The 25748-nt window shown below is 33.9% G+C and overlaps 1 protein-coding gene across 7 annotated transcripts in view; it reads left to right on the forward strand.

Moving 5' to 3' along the window:
* LOC106880021 (histone demethylase UTY) overlaps positions 1-25748 on the forward strand; it is a 185083-nt gene that overhangs the window by 100075 nt on the left and 59260 nt on the right. For 4 of the 7 annotated variants that reach the window (XM_089353561.1, XM_089353556.1, XM_052968091.2 and 1 more), the window contains 4 exons: positions 10241-10361; positions 20009-20063; positions 21732-21766; positions 25418-25511. In XM_089353561.1, coding sequence (XP_089209687.1) covers positions 10241-10361; positions 20009-20063; positions 21732-21766; positions 25418-25511 — 305 coding nt within the window. The remainder of the gene's footprint in view (positions 1-10240; positions 10362-20008; positions 20064-21731; positions 21767-25417; positions 25512-25748) is intronic. The other 3 variants (XM_089353569.1, XM_052968094.2, XM_089353576.1) reach the window with 1 other exon arrangement.

A 25748-nucleotide genomic window follows, 5' to 3' on the forward strand; every position in this document is an offset into this window, starting at 1 on the left:
TGACTCTGAGGTCTTTTGATTCTAGATCTTGCTTCCACATCTCTAGTTCTGGTAGTGACTCAGCTATTAGAGCAAGGTCATCAGCATAGAGGAACTCCCAGGGGCAGCCTGTCTTGAATTCCTCTGTTATTGCCTGGAGGACTAAGATGAATAAAAGGGGGCTGAGGACTGATCCTTGGTGAACCTCTGCTTCTACCCAGAATTCTTCACTGTATTCGTTTGCAACCCTCACCTTACAGACAGCATCCCTGTACAAGGCTTGTACAGCTCTTACCAACCACTCGTCTATCCCTAGTTTCCACATTGACCACCAGATAAGTAATCGGGAGATTCTGTCAAAGGCTTTCTCCAAGTCAACAAAAGGCAAGTACAGAGGTTTATCTTTGACTAGGGATTTCTCCTGCAGTTGCCTTACCAGAAATATAGCATCAGTGGTGCTTCTACCTGGTATAAAACTAAACTGCATCTCATCTAGGCTAACTCTCTCCCTAATTAGTTGGGCTATGACCCTCTCCATGACTTTCATCACCTGATCCAGCAATTTGATCCCCTTGTAATTATTTCTATCTAAAGCATCACCTTTACCTTTGTAGCAGTTGACTATGGTGCTGTTACACCAGTTATTGGGTACGACTCCTTTGTGAATTACCTGATTTACAATATGGGTGACTAGACCATAACCCACAGCACAAGATATTTTAAGCATCTCAGCAGTGATTCCTGATGGGCCAGGGGTTTTCCTTGTCTAGGATAGTTTGAACATAAAATAGGAAGAATATTTGGGCTGGTTTGGATACTAAAGGATTAAAGTTTGTTTCTAGCTTCATTGGTTTCTCCACTCCTTGTATTCCAATGGCGTAGCTCTTGGAGTTCTATCTACTGCACTATACCACCAACTATGTTGCCTGTAACTTTGTTGAGGTCTTCTCTACTTATAAAATTGGCCAATTACTTGCAGCAGCTTGTCCTTTAGATGCATCCACCTATACTTATATTGTGTCTTTTTATCTTTTCTCTCTCAAAATCGGTATCATGCAGTGCTTAATTGGAAGTTTAATCTTAGTGGTTTGTTTCCTTTTTTTCCTCATGCTCAATCTGCGCAATACCAGCAATCATTCATCTGTGTTAAAAGGAGGGGAACTTGCTTGCTACAGACAGACAATGTTCATAATGTCTTTCTCACTCTTTCTATTATTGTATTTTTTTATAATTACAAACAATTTGTCATTTTGCCCACCTGAGTGGTAGGTGACAAGTTGATTGATAAGCTTTCTGAAATTTAGGTTGCAAATTAAATAGTAATACCATTTGCTTTGTGGAGCTCCTGGAATCTCGAATTCTCCTTTCCATTTCTTGAGCCAAGGTCTCCATACATACCATTATATCAACCTGCTGGTTCTCAATATGACTTTAATCACCAGCTACAGGGTGTTTGAGCTAAATTTGACAGTGCATAAAAAGAAAAGAAAACAATATCCCAACCAAAAATAAAAGTATTTTTAAAAAGTCTAAAGATATCAAGTAGATTATGGCTGGGAGATAAGTTTATTCTAAGTAGCCACCCTCAGTTTCCACCATGGCTTCCAGACAGCTCTGGAACTTACTGCATGTTTTCCTTATTCTGTTCCTTGGGAGATCTTCAAACACCTTGAACTTGGCCTTGATGTTGCAGGCTGAGTGGTTACTCTGTTTCTCAACCTCATAATAGCAATCTATGAGATTACAATTGGGGAATTAGGGAACCAGAAATTGAAGATGATAAAGTCAAAGAAATTCCCAGACAACCACTTCTGACTCTTTCTAGAGATATGGCAAGGAGCTGTAACCTTCCAGTAGCTACCCTTTCCTGCCAGGGGTTGATCACAGTCTCTAGCAGCTTCACAAACCTGTAAGAATTGGGTATGTATTTGGGCATGCAGAAACACTCAGAACACCTGTGTCTGTGCCATGTCTTGCTTACACCCTTAGAACTTTGGATAGCAGTCATAATGTTGGCATTTTGATACCCAGCACAAATCATCATGATACAGGTAACTCTTTTTCCAATATTTAGATGACATCCAGACCTCCATATCAGCTAACTTTTTCTCAACTACAACTTTAATCATTATCATGTCCAACACCATTCACTGGTCACCAATATATCAAGCTGTTCTAGAAAAAAAACGAACATAAAAAAATCAGATTTAGCCCAAACATGCTGTACAATACTATTTCTCTGTTTTGAAGTAACATATATAATATTTTCTATAATATTGTTTTTAGTTATTCATCATTAATCATATTTGTGGATCATAAATAGAAATCACTAATGCTGTTGTATTGCTCATTCAAACACTAACTTTTTAATTATTCTATCACTTATCCTCGCTAAATCAATTATGTCATCAACTTCACTTCTGTGTATACATGCACTCCCATACCTAAAACATTTCCCTCTCAACAAAAAACTTGTAGAATGTCTCTTGCCTGTGAAAAATGTGGTTGAATTTAACATCACAGTCTTTCCCCAAGTATTCCCAAAGTTTTCTTTTTCTCAGTACATGCCTCTGTCAGAGTGAGCTAATGATAGTTATTGGGTGCTCAGCACTCCCATATTCATTAACATATTAGTTGATAGACATTAAAATATTTTTATGCCTTACATAGAAAAAAATGTTTAAAATATTCAAAATATTCCGTACTTTGAATGAACTGGTTCTAAAGTTAAAATAGGTTTGTGGAATAAAATTTGTTTCTTGTATATTCAGTAATTAAACCTATATACTTTACTTTCAATATTTAAAATAAAAGAAGTGAGTAATATAATTTAAAGTAAGCACTTAAATGTGGAAGCAGTTTTTTATTACATTAAACTAGCCAGAACTTACTCTCAAGTTTATGAGCACTTTATATTGAAAGAAAAGTGCTTTATAAAATATACGAGCATCATTTTCTGTATATTATTTTCCTAAGAATTTTTAACTATATCAAAATTAATTTTTCTTTTGTATTTATTGAATCAGTCTGACCAAAGTATATTGTAATAAACTGCTTTACTATTGTAATATTTTATTTTTTTTACTTTGTTAGTGCTGATAAAAAAAAATTATATTATCAGTTATTAAAGGTTACTAAGAGCAACAATAAAAAAGAGGTCATTGGGTAGATAAAAAAAAAATCTGTGTGCATTGTTTGAGCTTAACAGCTGCATACATTTATATCCATTTCCTTATTAGTATATTATTAGTATCTTTAGTATATTAGTTAAGTTTGTGTTCACATATTTAACAAAGGGTGAATAAAAAAGCTAACAGGAAATATTTATATAGTGAGGAAAAATCAATATTACTGATTGACTAATATTATTCTCAATACTAAACAAAAAGCTATAACAACCTAGACAAATTAATATGATTTTTTTATCATATTAAAACCGACAACTGGACATACTTCAGTTGTAGACGTTCTAGTGGAGCTTAACCCTTTGCTAAGTAGTAATGAGGGACACACAAAACAGATGTATATCTAATATACACTAGTATATGTGTAGAAAACTAGATTTATTTAATTATGTACAAGTTTCATGGAAGAAAATTTTACTGCAGAGTTTAGGAAGTAAGGTTATAGCAAATATGCTGGAAGAAACGATACTGGAGAATAATTTAAAAATATAAGTTAAAATGGCTGATAACATTTCTTTTATTTCTCTCACTTCAGTTTTTACAATTTTGTTGAGTTTTTTAAGCAAAAACACATCTTGACTTCTTGGTAAATTTAGTGTTATTCACATGTGTAGAAAATACATAATGTTAATGTTTACAGCTATGTCACAATGAAAGCACTGATTCTCATCTGATCACCTAAGTTAAATAATGTTGAGCCTAGTTAATACTCATATGGGTGACTGTTTGGCAACCTATGTGTACACACACACACACACACACACACACACACACACACACACACACACACACACAAACACAAAGTGGGAGGGAGAGTGTGTTGGAAAGTTACAATAATGACTCAAGAGCGAAGATGTTGAGTGCCATGCACAAAACACTCTCTCCTTGAGTCAGTTTTCTTATTTTCTGCTGATTGAAAAAGAAAACTGTGTTTATACTCATGTAGTGAATTTCATTACTCCTGTTTGTTTCTATCAAACTTAGCCAGATAGATTGTGTGAGTGTGTGTTTCTATCTCCTTGTCTTGGTATGTAGTAATTGTAAACAAACTTAATTGACAAACATGTTATGTCATCCATTTCCAGTCTTCCATGAAAACATGTCTGGTTGGTGTTTGAAAGATGAAGGGAAATATTACCTTGTCTGGAAAGAGGTGTGAGTTGGCAGCAGGGAGCGCAACGAGCCGTAGAAAATCAGCCTAAATAAATTATTTTTGACCCATACAAACAGAAAAATAGATGTTAAAATGCTGATGATGATGAATATATTTTTACTAGATTATTTGTTAGTCCAGCATGAATAGCACAGATATTGTAGATGTAAAAGAAAAAAATAATTTTCAACTTTAAGAATTGGAAATTGGAAGGTTCAAAGTCTAAATTGTGGAGGTATTCTCTCTCTCTCTCTCCCCCCTCTCTCTATCATTAAACGTATATGCTACATAAAGTAGAATTGTTGAGTTTTAAAAGGAGAAAAAGTTCACAATGTGTGGTGTTGTAGTTCATTTCAATTTGTCTGAGACCAACTGATTGGTCAATAATTTCTATTCTTTCAATAGGAAACTATCTAGAATGGAATATTCTTTTGGGTAACAAGGAATCAATTCAAGTCACTGGTTCTTTGAAAATTAATTGAACTCTCAGGTAAACTGGATGATCATGTCATTCTGATAGAGAATAGTTCAGTGCTTTTCAGAAGATATTCATTACACATTTATTACAAGTACACCCTTTAACTTATTTAGCTATAGTTCAGTAGGTGGAACCCACATTCTTATTACCAGTCTGGCTTAACTAAACAAAATGCTATGAATGAAACTGTCTTTCAAAATCATGTTTTCATATTTTTTAAAAATCACCTTAACTCCTTGATAAATCTGCTTGTGATCCAAGAAGTGTGGTGATTGTTTCTTCCATATAAAATCAACATGCTTTTTGAGACTTAAAAATCAGAATTTTTTTTATGGCTGTCTCCTGTTTCTCATGATATAAAAATAATCTTGTACTGACTAACTACTCATACCATTGACACCTACAGTGCATTAAACTTTTTCCTCAATTCTGATTTTAAAATGGACTAGCATAATGTGGATTGAAAATAGACAGGCGTTTCAAATCTGGAAGTCTCTGCATATATTGGTTTCAATTTATTAAACTGTGGATGTCCTTGTTATTGTTAATCCCTATGTCTGCCATGATTGAGCAGACCTATGGTTAAAGCTATGTCCTGTGTGTGTGTGTGTGTGTGTGTGTGTGTGTGATTCATGGAGCATCAATGTTAAAATCATTCATTCATTCATATATATATATATGTGTATGTATGTTTTAATACATTTTAGTATGAGTCTTGCAATGAAGTGTGCAAGTAGGTATCTGTCAGGCCTCAGTTCTTGTTCCCTTCTGTTTTTAATAGTCTCCCAGGTTATAATGGAAGAGTTTAAAACTGTAGAAACTCCTAAACATTGACCTAGTTCTTATAACTGCACCTGCAGAAGATATAAAAGAGAAATTCCAGACATGAAAGTAAACCCTGCAATCAAGAGGCCTTTAACTTAGCAAAGACTAAAGTTCTAATTAGTAGGACCTTGCTACCATCAAGGAATCAGCTGTGTTTACTGTACAGAAAAAGAGTAGATAAAAATTCCATACAATGTATCCAGTACAGGTACCACATTTTTTGTAACCTTTGGTTCCAAAACCTTTCCAGATTACTGATTTTTCTGAATAAGTGTGGTCACCTCTAAATTAAACATTAAATTTACTTAAATATATTAAATGAAATACAGGTACCTATACATTAGTATAAATGATGCAAGTCTATTACTACTGTACCGTGCAAGGAACTATAAAACAATGTAACCCAATAAACTAGTCTGGCAACTTCAGGAATTTGAAGTTCTTGCTTATAAATTAGTACAGATTATAAGAGGTCCCAGACCATTAGTGTCCAGAAAGTCAGTATTGTACCTGTATAAACTATGGATGCACAAGAGATGTAGAGGAATCACAAGCCAATTAAGAGAATTAGACTTCATATGTAGTAGGTGAGCAGGAGCAGTTTGTTGTATAAGTACATGAAAAACAGATTCTTTCCAATCTCCAGAAAGCTAACCTAATTCGCAGTAGAGGTAGGTGTTCTGAAAGTGTTGTAGCCTGTGTGAGAATGGAATAGAAAAAGTTCAGTGAGCTATTATTTTTGCTAGTTACAAGGGGCCTTGCTCTCTCTCTTTCTTTCCTTCAGAGGGAAGAATTATTTGTATTAAGTGTCATGTGGCATGGTAGGAAAACATAGACCTTGAATGCAGAGAATTTATGGAGACTAGAAAGAAATGAAATGAAATGAAATTTGTAATGCTGGATTTGTAATGTTAGTGTGCATGAATGTTGGCACACAAATGAAATGTGGGAAAACCTGGATATGAGGAATCGGATGTAGTTTGTTGGTATGGATATGTGATATGTTTGAAGGGTATCAGTTCTGTAAAAACGTGCTGAGTGCTTGAAGTAGGTATAACTGATGGAGAGGAGTCTTAGAGGACATAGCACAGAATGATGAAGGCTAACCTAAAGATACTAAAACTTAGTAAAGTGGTGACAAAGGATCCCCATGTGTAATGAACACACAGTGTTGAAGATTTGCTCATTAGTGCAAGTATGGCAAACTGAATAATAAAATGGTGGTGACCAAAATGTATATCTCTACATCTGGGTCTCTTGCCCATTGTGTTCTTGTTAAGACTCTCCATCTCATGCCTCCTCCTCATTACCCTCTCATCCATCACTCAGCTTCTATCCTATTCACTGAACCATGCCACCTGTGTAATGAGGGATTGCAGTTGGTCTGTGTTTTCATTTTCTCCTACCACTACCACCTTTTTGATGTCCATCACTTTCTCTCTTACTATTGCCCATATTTACTGCTATTCATCATACTCTCTTTCATTATTCATTCTCCTATCACTCATGCCTTATACATCACATTTCCTCCTTTTATTCTTACTTCTGTTACTCCTTAATCCATGAACCTACCTCTATTCTCTCATCTTCTTACCCCATCACACCACTCTTGTCTTTCCATTTAATCCCTGTACCAGCAACTATCTCCCATTCCCGCCTCCTTTACTATTGTGTTTCTCCAATCATATTCTCTCTTGTTTCACCTTCTTGTCCTGATTCTTCATCTATTATCATTCTCTTATTCACCCTTTTGAGCAGATGGGAGTTGATATAGTAGTGATAACTCTTTGGTCTTCAAAGTGACATGGTAACTCCTTTGATGCTTGTGCCATAATAAAATACACCAAGTACACACTGGTGTGAGAAGGGTATCCTGACATAGAAACCATGCCAAAAAATGGAGTGTCAATGAGACACGGTCTTTGATATAGCTAAGAGAGCAGTAACTCCAAATAAAAACTGACTTGTATTATGACAACCTTCTAATTTGTACCAACATGAAAAGCAGACATAAAATGATGATAATTATAGGGAATTTATAATAATTTCTTAAGAATCAATTTTCTTTTATTTTGCTGAATTTGACATGCATAGGAGGGGAAAGGAATGAGATAAGCAAAATGTTCTTATACAATCTTCAAAAAGATTTGAAATCTTACAAGAATAAGAGAAAATATTTTTTAAATGATTAAACACGGTTTTTAAATATTTTGAATAGAAGAAAAATACAGGCATTTTGGAGGCTAGCTTAGATTTGGCTAAACGAGATATTTACATGCAAAACATCAGTTTTGTTCTATTTTCATAGAATTGCTTCACAAGAAGTAGCAAAAGGGGTTAGATGTTTTTATATATTTATTAAAATGAAAGGTGTGTAGACAAGGATTAACAAGGGTTGATACATGTATAGGTAGCATAAGAAAAAGAAAATATTGGTGCTACATAAATGCCAAAATAAGCTAAGAACAAAAGAATATATGGTAAAATTGGCCTCTCAGAAGCACTGGGTAGATGCAATAAATTATAATTAATATGAACCTAAGTAGCTTTTATTAATATATCATTTTCAAAAGTTATAAATATTTGAGAAAATCTTTTATCTAAGCCAATTCTATAATTTGTTAGTTTCTATAAGGGTTGTCCCAAATGTTATGTAAAAGTTGGCATAACCTTTTTTTATAAACTGGCATAATTCATTCAGATTGTATGTGTTGGTAGAGTAATTCTTCTGTACAAAAGTACTACTCAATATAATCTTCATGCATTTGTGCCATTGTTGAATTCATCTCTCAAATCCTCTTTGAAAAAGTTCAGGTGTGAACTGTTGTATGAACTTCTTCACAGCCATTTTCACCTTGTCTGTTTTATCAGATCATTTGTACCTAAATACTTCTTCACTAGACTTTACAGGTGGGAGTTGGATGAGACCAGATCCTGGCTATACAACCTGAATGGGAGTTTACTAACTAGCCCAATTTGCTGATTGCTTGATTTGTTACTAAAGATGTGTCATGCATTATCATTGTGAATGTGCATCCCTATTGCTTTCCTTACCTTTTTGAGTTTTTCCCATGTACTGCTTGCTGTTCATAGTACAGTTACATTCCAGAAAATCTGGGAGAATGACATCTTTGTAATCCAAAAATGCAATCACCAGGACTTGCTGTGCTGATCCTGAATTTCTAGGGCCTTAGAAAAGAGGTATAACACCATTCCATCAATTGAGCCTTCATTTTAAGATAGTAAAGGTATGGCTTCATGTCATCCTTTGTTACTAGATTGGTAAAAACATATCTTCATTGGCTTCCAGTGGTTCCAACAGATCAGAGCAAGCTTCCTTCCATCTCTCTTTCAAATCGAATGTCAACTGCCAAGGTACCTATTTTGTGTACACTTTCCAATACCCCAAATCATCCACCATTTTTGTTATGCATTGTCCCTTCAGTCCAGTTGTATAGCAACTTCATGGATTGTGATTTGTTTGTCCATTTGAATCAATTTATATATTTGTTGGTGATTTGTGTCAGTGGTTGCAGTTGATGGTTTCTCACTGTGTGGTTTGTCTTCTGTACTAGTTCCCCTTTCTTTAAATTTCATCCATTGTCTATTGATTTAGAGGAAAATTTTGTAAATTATCTTGGACCTAGTAAAAAAAAAAAAATGATTCCACACACATATATGGAGTATATCTTACCCAATTCCTTCATTTTTTATGGATTATTTCTTAGTTTTCTTAAAAATAAATATTTTCAGATTTGTTTTGATCCTTAGTCTGTAGATTGCAGATTATATTATATACTCGCTTGAAGCTCTATGATTCTCTTGGATTATACATTTTCAAATATATTAGATTTACTCTGTTAATTATTTAGCATTCAAATTATTCTGTTAAATGTGATGCTTATCTATTCACATTGTTTTGAATTAATCATCCATTTCATCATAGCTTTGCAATTTTATTGACATGATTGTTTGTTTTAGAATGACATTGTAGGTAGGTGTGAGAGGCCAGATCTAGCTAGTATGATAAAAACCGGTAAAATATTTTGGCCTGATATGGCCAGTTTAAATGTGCTAAACACATTTTCTTTAAGTACACAGTTAAGGCTAGTGATAGATATTGAAATTGTAACCTTTTAGTTTATGGTACAACACTTTGTCTCTTACTCAAAATATGGTTTAAATGCATTAAAAATATCCAATATTGACCCAGGGTCATACATTTTGGATTAGAGATGTAGTCAGTTTTTAATGACCTTAGTAGTTGTCTGGTACTTAGTTATCTTAGGAGGACAAAAGCAAAGTTATCTCAATTGATGGAATTTAAATTCAGAATGAAGAGAGGAAACTAAATACTATGAGATATTCAGATAACTAATATCCTTTCTTTTATTTCAGTGTTAATCTAAATAATTGTTATGAAGTTTTAAAGTTAGGTAATCTTTATTGATTTAGTGTTTTTACAAGTAAAAATACACAAAATTATTGAGAAAATATTTGAAAGTATTCTTTGAAATCATGTATGCTAATTGGAAAAGAATTTAACATCAATAAATATTATTTTCACCAAAGATAATTATAAGAAGCAAATTCTTACATATTTTTTTGTTTACTTTATAGGGCTATCAAGGCTTATCAGCAAGTTTTATACATCGAACCAGCATTTAGTCGAGCAAATGAAGTGCATCTGCGGCTGGGGTTGATGCACAAAATTTTGACTAATTATGAAACTAGTCATAAGGTAATTATTGTATGTTTTGTAAACCATTTTTTTTTGTTTTTGTTCCTTATCAGATGACTATATAACACGTTTTTTTTTGTCTTTGGTCAGTGAGTGTTATTTCCTATTTGCTTCTGTCTATAAGCCAAAAGAAATGACTACTATTCCTTTGCTTTTGTGACCTGGGCATCAGTGTTTTGAAACTGGCCTATTTTCCATTACATTTCAGACAAGTTCAGCACTGAGTTACTAAAGCAGAAATATCATTATATCAAATATTCTACTCAAAATGACAAATTTGCTTGTCAGTTTGCTTGACCATAACCACTTGGGTATGTCCCTTAGTGGCTGATAATATGTACATCTCTGAGCAGGAGTAGCTGGGGAGCAGCATAGCTGTGTGTTGAGAAGGATTCTTTGGTGTTTGAATAAATGTAACAAAAGCAAAGTTTGAAGGAAATATTAGCCATTTTTCATACTTTCTAGGGGTAAGCAAATAGGAAATAGCAGTTACTACCCACAGACAAAAATCATGTTTCACAGAGTGATTTATGCTCACTTGTTGATATGTATGTGTATATGGTTTCTTGGTTTTGAGGAGCTTGCTGAAGACGAAGATGTTTAGATCAGCATAATTACAGTTTTTATCCTTCCCTTTAACTACTAATATGCTGTTCCAAAGAACTTGTTCCAATTATTACATATTGTACAGTCTTTGCTCTCAAAATGTAGTGTGATACCTTGCTCCAGATAACTTTACAGAAGAAAACTGGAACCTAGCAAGGAAATCTAGATATTTTTTCATGTATTTTATTACTATTTTACCTAATCAATTGACTTGGCAGTTACCTTGTTGCCCATTCTTTTGCAATATTAAAAAGATGCATCTCTTTTGGACATTCCAACCAATTAACTTTGTTATATTCAAAGATCTATCATCTATCTGGTCCACTGTTCATACAGCATTTCTTCTAATCATACGTTTTTCACTTGCAAGAATGTTTTTAACAGCTTACAGTCCTTCTTAATAAGCCAATATGGTAAATAAAACTGGAACAGTATTCATCATTATCACTGCGTCATCATTTTACATCTGCTTTTTCATACTGGCATGGGATGAACAGGTTCAATTTTGAGACAGCATTTTATGACCAGATGCCTTAACTGTTGTCAATCTGTTAGTTGTCTGTTACAGTATGCAGGAAGATGGTGCATCTATTCATCTTTGAGTGGAAAAAATTCTTTCACCTCTTACATGTTTGTTCATTCTTTAGTTAATATCATCTTGTAGAAAGCCCCCAACTTCTATGTGGTTAAAAGTTTATTCTGAGGATTGGCTAGTTCCCCCCCTCTTTTCCAGAATTAATATTTTTCATGAGATGTTCTGGTGTCTTGTTTTACTAGAAGATACACTATGTTTCAATTCAAACCAAATATCTCCTTCACCTAACCATTCTACACATTAGTATTTTTTTATTAAATAACCTCATATAAAGTTTTCTTGTTTATTTAAAAGAAAGATCACTTTGTCTAAAACGAAAATTGTGTTATTACTATTAAAACAATCTTCAGCTAGTGATAGTGTAATTTAAAGTATTTTAAAACCATTAAAATACTTCATCCTTTTCATGAGATGAACATTTAGGAAGTATTTCATAATAGTTTCTATAAGAAATTAACTTACTTTTCCTTAGCCAAATGGTTATTTTTATGGCTTATTGATATGTGTGAAACATAATTTTAAACATAGGAAAAGTATATCCTATGCATTATCAATTAAACAACTTTTTCTTTTTTTTTAATATAAAATTTAATATTTAGAAAGAAAGAAAAACTAATTTATTTTAAATGTTACACAATATTAACTCATTAGAAGATAAAATTTATCTGAGATGGTTCTTGGTCCTATTTCCAACTTATTGAAAACCCACTCATAAAAGTGTATTCATAAAAAATTTTCTCTAAAATCATGTTATAGATTTCACAATAGTTTTAGGTGAAAACCTTTTAACTTATTTGCCAAATACCAGCTTAATATACAACTAAGAGGTATCTTATCAAATCCATCCAATCCTAATTTTTAAAATCTTGTTAGAAATATGATCTATAAAAGTATGAAATTCAAGTAAAACAATGCTATTATTAACAGCTATGGATTGTTCTTTGTAAAATAGTATATAACATTTTACTCATTTCGTTATTGGTATGTTATTTCAGTTTCTACTAGACACAGGGTATAATTATAGTTTTTTATTTATTTATTTATTTATTTTTTTACATCTTAATTGTATTTGAATTAGATGTAGTTCTACTCAGTTGTAAATCGCTCAAACCCATTTGGATGTTTCTTTTACAAAATCTTAAATTAATAAGTTTCATCCTGTTCGACTTGCCATTCCCATCTACTTGAAACATTTCTTTGATATCAATTCTGTAATCAGTTACATACTTAATGACATAAGATTTTATCATTGGGCAGCATTTATAGGAAAAATGATTTGCTTTGCAAAGCTTTCTGAAAAATGACATATGAAGAAAATGGTGGGGAGGGATACACAGCCACATGTAAAGTTGATTTTTTTTTAGGAATTGTTTATCATTAATGTCATCCCTAGCAAGAATAAATTAAAGAGACATTTTAATGAAATAAAATTTAAAATATTCATGATTAATTAGTATGTTTTAATTATTAATATACACTGAACATTAATAATATACATTGTTATTTAAATAAAATGCAATGATTTTTAATGTATATATTACATAGATCTTTTGTTAACTTTGTTAAAACCCAAACTTTTTTTTTTTATATACTAGGAAATTAGTTTGTAAAAAAATGGAAGGAGAATATGAAGATTTTATCAAAATATTTCTTGTTTGATATACATTTCTATATGCTTTCTAATTATAAATGTAGAGCGACTATTCAAAATTTACTTGTTTCTGAGCAAGGTATTTAACTCAGTCTGCTTGACTTCAAAACACAAGCTCCATTTATATTTCACAGTTGAGTAGTTTGCAGCAGGAATAGTACTCTGTTGTAAAATAAAATGGTCCTCCAAAAGCCATTGCACCTATGAAATGAAGATAAAACAAGAGAAAAAACAAGAGAAAAATCTAAGATTATCTTAATATATAAATCTGAAGTTGTGTGTTTGTGTGAAGCCTTTTTGAATGTTTATAGAAATCCACATTTTCCACTTTTTCGTAAATTCTTTTTACATCAATGGAATTTTCTCGATGTGAACTTTCCAGTGCAGTAATTAGATTTTTAAAATTCCATTTACTTTGTGTGATCTAAGGGAGATTTGGCTGTTGTTTCTAGCAACTTTTATATTTCATCTCTGCTACCTGGAACGCCATTCTTACACACGCGCTCAACATAAAAATATAGAGAGTAAGAGTAAAAGAGGGAGAGGGAGAGAGAGAGAAAGTGATACATACAACGTCATAGATTAAACTTTCATCTCAGTGTTCTTTACCTATTTTTCATAACATAGATACGTAAAAACACACACAACCACACATACATGACCTGTGACAACAACATACACATTGCTCTCAATCTCTATTCATTTCTCCCCCTCTTCATCTCTCGCTCTCTCAAACGTATACACGTGCAAGTAAACAATCATTCGCATCGTGGTATATTTACAAAACATTGATGGCATAACTACAGAGTTGTATCCCCCAACTTTGGAAGGTCATAACTTTCATAAAAATGAATATTTTTTTATGAAATTTTCTATGCATATATTATTTATTATGTAGATTCCAAAGTGTTTTGGAAGGGGGTGGGGTACAATATTCGGAAATTCCACTTAAATTCCTCTTAACTTCCAGGAAAATGAATATTTTTTCATGAAATTTTGTAGAAATGTACCTTGATGTATGTACATTTCAAGCATGTAGGAATTTTGAAGGAAACAACTGCAGGTTATTTTTGAGAAGTGTTCCCCACTCGGTGGTGTTTCGGAGCAAGTCGTCCATATTTGTTTCATTTTTCTCTATTATGTGCTTATGTGCATCCCCCTCTCTACCTCTTCCTCTCTCGCTCTCTCAAAAGCATACACGTGCAAGTACACAATCATTCAGTAAAATATAACTCATGTTCGTCAATGTTTTGTAAATTTACCACGATTTTCACTAGGGTGTTAAGGGTTAGGGTTTTAGGGTCAGGGTTAGGGTTTAGGATTAATGTTATGGTTACGTTTTTTAGGGTCAGGGTTAGGGTTAGGTTTAGGGTTAGTGTCAGGATTAGGTTTAGGATTAGGGTTGGGTAATCGTGCCGGTGTTAACCTGAAAAATTACAGATATATGAAAAGTACTGACCCTGCCATCTATTATAACTTTTGTTGTTCTGTTTAATATATACATAGATTATGCCTCCAAAGAAGAGAGTTTGCTGGGGAAAGACAGCAACTGGTTTAAAATGACAGCCACAGACTGCAGCAATTCACCACATTCCAGTAGCTACTTTGAACATAATGCAAAATGGTGCATCAACACCTTCTGTCCAGTCTGATAGAATTCTGGCAAAACTGTTTAGCAACAGATCGCCAGCAATTGCTTCATCACAAATTGCCATCCTAGCTCCTGTGAAAAGGGATTACCCTGCTATGTATAATCAGGGCAGCGCAAAAAGTTGTTTTGCACAAGCATTTCTATAGCTAATTACACGAATGAAATTTACGTATGCTTAATAATTTTACGCAAAACACCCTTCAGACTTTCCCTATTAATTTTATCGTCTTTTGAATTATGAACATATTTACATCATAAGGGTTTTTTCATTGTAAGGCTTTCTTTTTTAGTTGATTTTCAGCTAGCAAGACTTATCGTAGATGGCATAATAAGTCACACCCGGACAAGGTCGGGTTATACTGCTAGTCTTCTATAAAGAGAGTTAAATATTCAGACCCAGTAAAAACTTAAAATAATTTGATCTGATAAATGTCACATATTAGGTTAGAAAGAATGACTTGTTGCATTTCAATATGAGAAAGAAACAAATGTTTCTCTCGGTCTTAATTGATGTATTTAATCAAGGTATTATTTCTCCTCATTATTGAAAACATAATCTCATCTATTTGGCAAATTTTCGATCCTTTGGGTGTATAATTCAGATTCGGAAGCAAAGAAACAATTAATAAACTGTTTTCATTCTAAACAATGTTGCAATGATCTGAAAAGAAGAGAGTGAAATGGAGCAAACTTAGGAGAGTAAAAGACTGTGATGTAAAACTTCCATATTTATCAGCATCATCTTTTTTGAGTGACTTGGGTAATGCATCTTGCATTATCATGTAGAAGCAACAACCCTTCATAGTTGACCAATGATTAGTACGTTTTATGTAAATTTTTGTGAAATGTTTCCAATTGACAACAGTACTTTTCTGCAAAAATTCTTGTTTTGGTTTGCTACTTCATGAGAGACAACACCCTTCATATCCCACCAGACACAGAGCATGACTTTTTCCAGATTAGTCCTGGTTTGAGGATGGCTTCTCTTTCATTGGATGTTTAAAAATTGTCATTTTATTGGATATGATTATAGAAGACCCATTTTTCATCACTTGCAATGATTCTACTCGGGAAATATTCTGAAGCAAATCTTCTCTTCAGTGACAAGCAGAGAGCAACCCTTTTATTAAGCTAAAAATCAGTCACATGATGAGGGACCCACTGCATAAGTTTTGACACTTTTCATTGTTTATAAAGGTGTTCTATGATTAAAATGTATCTTGAATTGAACCGTTTTGCTAATTCTCATGCAGTTTACTTCTTGTTTTCTTCAAACACAGTTTTCAGAAGCTCAATATTGACAGAACTTGTCTGTCCAGGTTGAGGGGGATCTGCAAGAGAAAAAAACTAGCCAAACCATTGTTGACATGTCCAGCCACTTAAAGCTTCATTTCAATAGGCAAAAAGAATGTTTCTTGCTGCTTTTATTGCTGAAGAGTCCCTTTTGAATTCATTTAGCATGCAGCATCTGATATGTCTGATCTAAACTGTTTTAAAAGGATAAAATCAATACATACTTAAGAAAGAAGAAAACATTAGTATGTAAATATTAGTGCTCATTTTACCATAAGTATTGAAAAAAGTAGCCTTGAAAAGATCATGTTGAAAATATTACAGGACTTTGTTTCCAACCCAACAACTTCTAGCTTGCATTAACTTTATATATCAAGGTTTGGTAGTGTCTTCCACATTCTTCCTTCTGTACTTTAACTTAACTTGCTGTCACCACATACTCCTATGCAGATGTTATTTCTTTTCAGTTCTCTTTTATTCACTTGTATACATGTGTCATTCACATATAACCTGAACACCTCAGCCAAACATACTCTGCCTTCATGAACAGAAACCTTGATGGTGTCTTTAATTGGAGACATGACAAGCATTGTTTTTAAACAGCACAATGACAGTATTGTGATTTATATCATGAAAACAGTCTTGTATTTAGCATGGTTAACAAAACTAAAACCTTTAAAGTTGTTACAAATGCTGGGTTTCACAGTTTCTGATGAGTTCTCATGATGACTTAGTATGTATAACATAGCCAAAGCTACTTTATTAAGATTAAGAATCCTATTTAAAGCAAGAAATACTTCAGCCTTTTATCAGTTTCTAATACTCAAGTAAAAGTGATATGTAAATATTGTTCATATTCATGGGATGGTCCTGCTGCTAACATTCTAGACCACATGCCAAAAAAATGACCATTCAACAGAATGGCAAAGATTCAAAGCTAGTAGTTGCTGCTTCTATTGCTAGACCAATAGCCACTGCTCCTCTTAATTAGTTATCCCCCCCCCCCAGCCATCACCACTATCTCAGTTACCTTTCTTTCCATCTCCCCACCTCAAACTACCTCTATTCCCTATTATCTTTCTCCACCTACTGTTTCCACCAATCACCTTTCTGTGTGTTCTCTGCCCTGTATGGTTAACACCTCACTTATCTGTTATCACTCTCAATGCTCATGCATACCTATCACAACCCTCAACCCTATGCCCCTCCTATGTTTTGCTCCATCATTTGCCACAGTCACCTCTGTCCTCCCTACTCACCCAGTTCAAACCTCTGTATCACCTCACTTATTCTCACCACCCCCAGTGTTCCTTGAGGGCATGTTCTGACACATCTTTGCCACCACCTCTCTCTCACTATCACTCTCTTTGTCCTACTCTCTATCTCACTCTCCTTTCTTTTCCACCCAGGGCATCCATGTATCTACTCTACGGCTAGACAACTATCCCTGTCCCTCTATACCTTTAGTCTCTCATCAACTGGCACAAAGTCACCCCTACCCAATACTACTCTCACCTTCTAGCTGAGGGATTTTTGTCTTGCAAGGTACTTGGCAATCCTGTTGTTGTGGTGCCATGTAAAATGCACTGGTGTTGGGGCCATGTGTAAAGCACCCAGTACATTCTGTAAAGTAGTTGGCATTAATAAGGGCATCCAGCTGTAGAAACCATGCCAAAACCCAAAATAGACAATGGAGCACAGTGTGGTTGCTGGCCCTACCAGCTCCTGTCTAACTGTCCAACTGTCCAACCTATGCTAGCATGGAAAACAGATGTTAAATGATGATGATGTCCTCTCCTAGCTCGCACATATTTCCACTCTTACTATGTCCAATATTATGGACTCTGTACTAAATGCTTTTCTTGATCCTTTTTCTTTGCTCATGATTTACCCTACAGATTTTCAAGCTAAAAATCAAACTCATTAATCTTACAAATTTGATTGCAAAGGTCATGGGTAATGGCCCTCTCTTTTCATTATCTTATATCTTTAAAAAACCAAGAATAATAAAACATAATGTTTCATAACATTTATTTTGATATGATAACTATTTTAGTTTCAAATCTCACTCAGTTTCGTTTGAATTTTTGATATTATATGCCAATCAGTAGGAGTTAGATCTAACACTTGTTTTTGACTGACCTTTAGCCTCTGAATCCAAAAATGACTCCAGTTTTCCTGTATGGCATCAACTTTTTGAGCCACAGGAGATCTTCATTTTGTCTCAAAGACCTTTAAAATATTGCATCTAACAAATTTGTGCTTATTTTATAGAACGTTTTCAAAATTTACATACAGTGGAAAATAAAAAAAAATTGCTTGACTGTAATATTTGTATAACTTTATTTTGTTTATTGAAAGGATATTGTTACTATAAATCAAATTGCTTGGCCACATCATCATCATCATCATCATCATCATCGTTTAACGTCCGCTTTCCATGCTAGCATGGGTTGGACGATTTGACTGAGGACTGGTGAAACCGGATGGCAACACCAGGCTCCAGTCTGATTTGGCAGAGTTTCTACAGCTGGATGCCCTTCCTAACGCCAACCACTCAGAGAGTGTAGTGGGTGCTTTTACGTGTCACCCGCACGAAAACGGCCACGCTCGAAATGGTGTCTTTTATGTGCCACCCGCACAAGCCAGTCCAGGGGCACTGAAATTTACGCTTATATCTTTTCCTAGAGTGTTCGGTCTGTGGACATTTTCACTTTATGCTTCAACAATAGTCATCATATTTATGTCCTGTCTACCCTGATACTGTCTCTCCATAACCTTCAAATCAAGGTTTTCTGAGAAGTTAGCAAGACAGCTATGCAGAAACTGCAACTTGAGCATTTTGTAATTCTCCAATAGTTTCTGGGAAATTTCAGTGTAATTCTTTGCTGAAGTATTTCCAAGCAAGTTCTTCACAATGAAAACCAAACATTCTTTTTGAGTTCTGACATTATCTCAATAAAATGTTCATTTTTGACGAGCTGCCAAATCTGGACCATCAATCACACTGGCTTTGGTTTTTTTTTTTTTTTTAGTTGACAGGCCAGGAAATGCCAAAGTGAGGTACTTGAAACAATCATCTTCAGTTGGCAACGCTTTAACGAATTGCTTCATGAGACCCAGTTTCATGTGCAGTGATGGGAATACAATTTTCTTTGTCAACAAGTGGCTCATGTAGACTGTGGGGATCACTAGGTTTGAGGTCTGATCTTAGAGGCCTATTCTTCTATACCCTATGTTAGTCTCAAGTTTGCTGTCCAACATTTACAGAAAGCAGGGATATTTGGTGTATCTGTGTTGCTGACCAAGAAGGAAGCATATCATTTTAAGGTCAACACAGATGATCCATTTGTGTTTATAGTATTGCAACAATTTAATTACTCTCTTTGTCTCTTTATTCTTCAGGATATGGAGACATAAAGACCTAGGTTTCCGACCCCACAACAGACTCCTTCCATGCTTCAAATCACTAGTTCACTTACCTCAAAGCCTTGTCATCTTTCCTCTGCTGCACAATTATGTGCTTATCACTCTCATATCTTGGCCACATTCATGTAATTTTATGCATCTTAGCACCAAGTCAGTCTAGGGTAACAGTAGAAGATACTTGTTTGTGACACCTCACCATAGAACTGATTGCAAAGCAATAGAGAAACTGATGACTGAAATCCAACTCTTTTAATATCTGTTTAAATCATAATTTTATCTCTACTAGTTAAAATTTATGTCAATTTCAATCTAGTTTATACATCATACAGCTTTACCTTATTTTGTGGAAAATTGCCTTTCTTTTTATATTATTATGTTATTAAATACCTAATTTTCTGTCCATTTAAATTTTTGTTTGACAGCATTTCCGCTTAGCTCTTCAAGATAGTAGTAAGTGTACTGTGTCAAAAGCTGAAAGTAAGTTAATTTGTTTCATTTTGAGTTGCAATTTCTTCAAATATTTTTTCAATATCTTATCATAATGCATTTTTCAATCCTCTCTCAGTATGACTTTTTCTCAATCATAGTGCTTTAAGAACAACATTATCCAAAATATCCTACCTTTTTTTTTTTGTTTTAATCCAGTAGAGTTTCATCTGAAGGAGATTTTACTGCTATCTCAAGAACATTAAGTAATTATGTTGGCTTTCTCATTGGCTTGGGTACAGTCTCTCTTGATGTCTTATAAATGCCTCTGTATTAACAAAGGTGATCTATCTATATAAACAACAATTGTTTCATGTACATATTGTTATTCTTCTAATATATGGCTCTGTCATGGCTATACAGTTAAGTTCACTCAGCAACCTTGTGGTTACAGGTTTGATGTCTCTTGCAGGAGTCTCCTACATCTCGAACATGGTATAGGTTCTTGCAAAAGCAGCCACTTATGCAGTGCCTGTTTTGTTCTATCAACATACTGGGCATCATAGAGTTACTTGCAATGCTGTATATGAAGTTGGCAGATAGGCAGCTGAAGTTTTGGGGGTAATTTTGTTCTTGGATTTGGGACCAGTGGTTGATGTAGAGACAAATGTGGCATATGCAGCAAGTGCATTTGAAAGAATCTCCTTCGTTCTACCAAATAAGGTGTTAATTATTGTGTTCTGCTGATGGCTGTATCACTGAATAAACAGAATATATTATGTGACATATACTACAAAATGTGAATTAACCAACATGTTACTTGATAATTAGGTTGGCTTTGAGGGCAAAAAGCACTTCATTCTTTCATAACAAGAAGAGGCAGTTGACTAAGAATACAATTATTCTTTGAAGTGTAATGTAGCATGCTGTGTCATCCAGTTATGAATTTACATTGAAAACAATGAATTGTAATAAAAATCTCAGCAATGAGAAAGAAAATATGAAAGCCAAGAGAAGCCTCAGTGATGAATAGCTTCAGCACGTTTAAGAAGGAAAAAAAAAAACGTTTTGAAAATCTCATATTTCTCAGAGCAAGTTATTTGTTGCAAACTGTATTAAGTCTTTTGTTGTAGTAGAGGTTCATATAGGCTCTCTCTGGTACAACTGTGACTTTCAAAACATTGCTGGTCTGGAACCTCTTATCGGCACTAATTTAAACTAATATATTTCATTTAATTATGTAAGTAAATTTAATATTTGTTTAAGTTAGAGTGTGTTGACCACACACTCTTAAGTTTTTCTATAGGGCTGGTTGAGATTTTAAAAGAAATGCTTTGGGATACCAAAAAGGGTAGTTTGATAAATTTATTTAACAAGTAGCTAAATAAATTTTTAACTAGTCAGAAGATAACTGTTGATAGGATAAGAGGCATGACATGTTTTGAATTGTGGGCATTCTCATCTGATAAACATGGATTTCAGTGGAGAAAAATATGAGGTTATGTGTGTATGATTGCACCCAGGGAAGATGAAAATTAAAAAGCTTAGAACTTTACAGTTTTCTAAAAAATTTAGAACTGGTATATCAACAACCTTCCCCTAACTGGTGCTAATAGCTTAATTATAAAAATTTGCAAGTATCTTATTACTAATTTACATTTTCCAAAAAAATAAGCTGCTTTATTATACTTTCTTTTTCTCTTTTTTTTTTCTTTCCAGTACGTTTACATATAGCTCATCTATTTCAAGTTCAGGTTAGTTTTATCTCATTGTTTTTATAATGTATTTTATCATCCTGGCAGAAAGCATAGAACTCTATATATCTGAGAAATATTATATTTTTATCTTGTGGTACAAAGAGAAAGAAAGTGATTTGATAATCTAGAAATGGCATGAATAAAATCTGAAAGCTGAAAGGATCAAAAGTTTCAATGAATCTGAGAAGAAAATTTATTGAGTTAATCACCCATTTTTTTATTTGAGGGAATTCAGTTTCAACACAAATTTCTTGCTTTAGCCTTCTCAGCTGAAAACAAGCTCCAGCCTAGTCTGGTGCAACCTTCTGTCCTTCCACCTGCCCATTCTTCTTCTGAGTCAAAAAGTGGGTGAGCTGAGAAGGTGTCTGCTTCTGACTGCTTAGGCACCTAAGGCAATTAACAAACTCATGTTACATGCAACCAGGTCATATTTGCATGCAGATGAGGGCTATGGTCTTAGATTATTGATGCAGAAAAGATTTTGTGCTTCTATCTTGACAAGAACAATTCAAACTAAGATGTGAATTCCTTATCCACTTGGTAACTACAATTCAACAAATTAATGTTCAGTGAAGGATGATCTATCAGTTGTTTAAATGACAGTTGTTCAAGCAACAGAGGTAGGTGGGAGAAATGTATATATCTGATCATGCTAGTTTAATGAAATAGGTTTTTCTGAATCAAAACTGACTAGGTTTTGAAAAGAAACCAAAGTATCACAGAGTTTAGCTTGTCCTACTATGATTGATAGAATGTTTTGGTTTAATGTTGTTTAATTAAAAGTAGTTTATAATTTTGGGTTTGTCAGTGCATTTATATTCTTAAACTTAGAGGATCAAACCTCAGCAATTTAAAATACCAAAGTACATTTAAATTAGTATGGTGCTCCATTTGCCTGTTTCTTTTTTGCGCTTGTTTGTTACTAATTAAATGACATTGGAGGGGGAGGTGTGATCACTGCTATGCCAAGGACGTAACACATAATTACATATACAACAAATGTACAGGGCTTTTTCAGCTGAATTTATTCGATCAACTATCTTTTGCAAACCCCTCTTGATAAAAAAAGTGTTTACTGATAATAGACTTATTTTTATCTGCTCAGCTTATTAATACAACAGGCATACCTCACTCTACGTCGTTAATTGGTTCCACGAGACACGACTTAAGTCGAATTAACTTGTTTCCAGGCTAGGCTAGGCCGAATTTACTTGTCTCTAGTAAAAAAAAAAAGTAATCTGAATTTACGCATACAATTTGGTGGTGTTTACTGTACATCACTGATGCTTTATCTATGAATGCATTTTGCAAAAAGACATGGTAATATTAAGGCCTTTTTTAAGCTTAAAAACAAATTCAGTGATTATTATTATTTTGCAATAGTAAAAAAACTAAATTATTTTAAATTTACCAATACACACATACAATTTGGTGGTTCACATCATGGATGTAATGGCTGTGGATCGTCAACATCAACAGTTGGCTCTGGCTGTTCTTGTTCAATGCACTTAAAAAACCAGTTGAGAATTTCTTGAACTGATTTTACTTCTTTTCGTCAAGAATTACATTATAAGGGGCAAAAGGTTCGTGACAAGCCCCCATAATTTTGGAAATGCATTGAGCATTTGGATCCATATCCTAAAACATAGAAAGACCTTTTTTGATGTATACAAATGCTTGCTGCATTTTCTTAATGGTAAAGTGATGTAGCTCAGGTTCAACTCCCCCTTCTTTGTTATTTTGCTGCTCGTGAAGCTCTATCAAATCCTCGTTCGTCAGGGACTGCTTGTCTTTTTCAAATAAATCTGTGAAATCCTCTCCTCCAAATCCATTTCCAGTTCTTTGCTCATAGTCACCAACGCTTTGTTGATGGCAACATTATCAAACCCCTTAAAATCATACACGAATTGCGGACATAGCTTCTGCCATACACCATTCATAAATGTGCTCTGTACATCATTCCATGCCGCTGCTATGTTCTGTACAGCCTTGTAGATATCGTATCTCTTCCAAAAGTCGTGAAGTGTGATGGACTCATCAAGATCAGTTGCAGCTATTACTCGCCTCAGCGTACACTTCATATAGTAACGCTTGAAGATAGCAATTATTCCCTGATCCATTGGCTGCAGAAGAGACATAGTATTCAGAGGGAGGTATACGACGGTAGCGTTGGGGTTAAAATCTACAAAGTTTTGCGGGTGGCCAAGAGCATTGTCTAAGATAAAACCTTAAAAGGAATTCCCTTCTTCTTACAGTACTTCTCTGCTGCTGGGATAAAATGATTGAAGACCCAATTTTCAAAAACAACAGTAACCCATGCTTTTGAATTAGCCATCCATATAACAGGGATGCCTTAGGTATGTTCTGGGCACGGGGGTTGTGTGCATGATAGACAAGCAATGGCTTTAACTTAAAATCTCCTGCACAATTACCTCCCAACATAATGGTCACACATTCTTTTGAGACCTTGTAGCCTGGAATAGTTTTCTCCTCCTTGTAAATGAATGAATGGTCTGGCAATTTTTTCTAATACAATTTCATCTACGTTAAAAATTTGTTTGGGAAGAAACCCGTTTTCTTCAATGATTTTCTTTAATGCATTGGGAAATTCCGCTGCTGATTGTCCGTCAGCTGATGCACTTTCACCTTGCTTCTTAATGGAGTGATAACTTCTTCGCACCTTACATCTCAATCATCCTTGACTTGCCTTGAACTCTACATCTTTCCCATCTGGATATTTTTTCTTCAAGTCCTCAAACAAAGACAATGCTTTCTCTTGAATGATTTCTTGACTAATGGTAGCATGCTGACGGTTCAACCTTTCAATCCAAATAGAAAGAAGACTTTCTATTTCTTCAAAGATTTTGCCTCTTTTCTTCATCCCTGGAGCTTTAGATTTGATATGTGCTAAAATCTTGTTCTTATTATGTACAATTGTTGATACAGTTGTCCAACTCATCCCAAAAGATGTGCAATTGCTACCACTTTTTCACCTTTTTCATGGTGTTTTATCATAGCCAGTTTATATTCCAACGTTATAGCATGATGCTTAGCACTTTCACTATGAATTTTCTTAGAAGCCATGGGGTCAAAAAATAAAGTCACAAATGAATGAGAATGAGAAAGTAGCAGATAGACAGACATAAACAAATCTGAATTCAAAATAGTTGCAGGAATCACGAGTGACAACGATGCCTAATGGTAGATATTGGAACTACAGTGCCATATGAGTTCTGAAAGACTGATAAACAAGACAACTCAGCTGATTTATGATTTCGTTCACTCAGCTACACTACTTTACGGTGTGTATCTTAATATTTACTGTACATATTTTAATATGATTTTATATGCTTTTATTCTTATTTATTGTACAGTAACATGGTTTTATGTGCTTTTAATGGTTTCCTAGTGATTTGTGGCGGACAGATGTAAATTTGAGTAAAATGACTTGACTTGATTTTTATTTTATCATATATTATTTTTGAAAACTGACGTATAATCAAGAATGACTTAAGTCGAGGTATGCCTATATATTGTTCTAAAATTTCTTATCATCTATCATTTAGTTAATTTTGAGAAATGGTTATAATTCTTTATATCTTAACATATAAGAATCTGATTAAAATTTAAAAAATTTTTTTTTTTTAGGGCAAATACAAGCAGTCGAAAGAGGCTTACGAACAATTCCTTTTACCTGAAGACATCACTGACAAAATAAAAGCTATTGCTTACAGACAATTAGGTAAAATATCTTAAATTTGAATTACTTTTTGCCTTTATTTTTGCTCTCTAATTCCAGTCTTAATTTTTTCATTTTTTTAGTTCAATTTTTCTTAAAATTTATGCACAGTATAGTATAAAATTTATTGACAGTATTTCACATTGACATGTGGTAGATCTGATGCTATTTTGTTGTTTCTATAGATAGTATATTTTCATTTAAAAAATAATTTTTGAGACATTATTTTTTAAATTTAAT

This window comes from Octopus bimaculoides, chromosome 1 (genome assembly GCF_046866305.1).
Source record: "Octopus bimaculoides isolate indiv1 chromosome 1, ASM4686630v1, whole genome shotgun sequence".
Classification (NCBI taxonomy): Eukaryota; Metazoa; Mollusca; class Cephalopoda; order Octopoda; family Octopodidae; genus Octopus; species Octopus bimaculoides.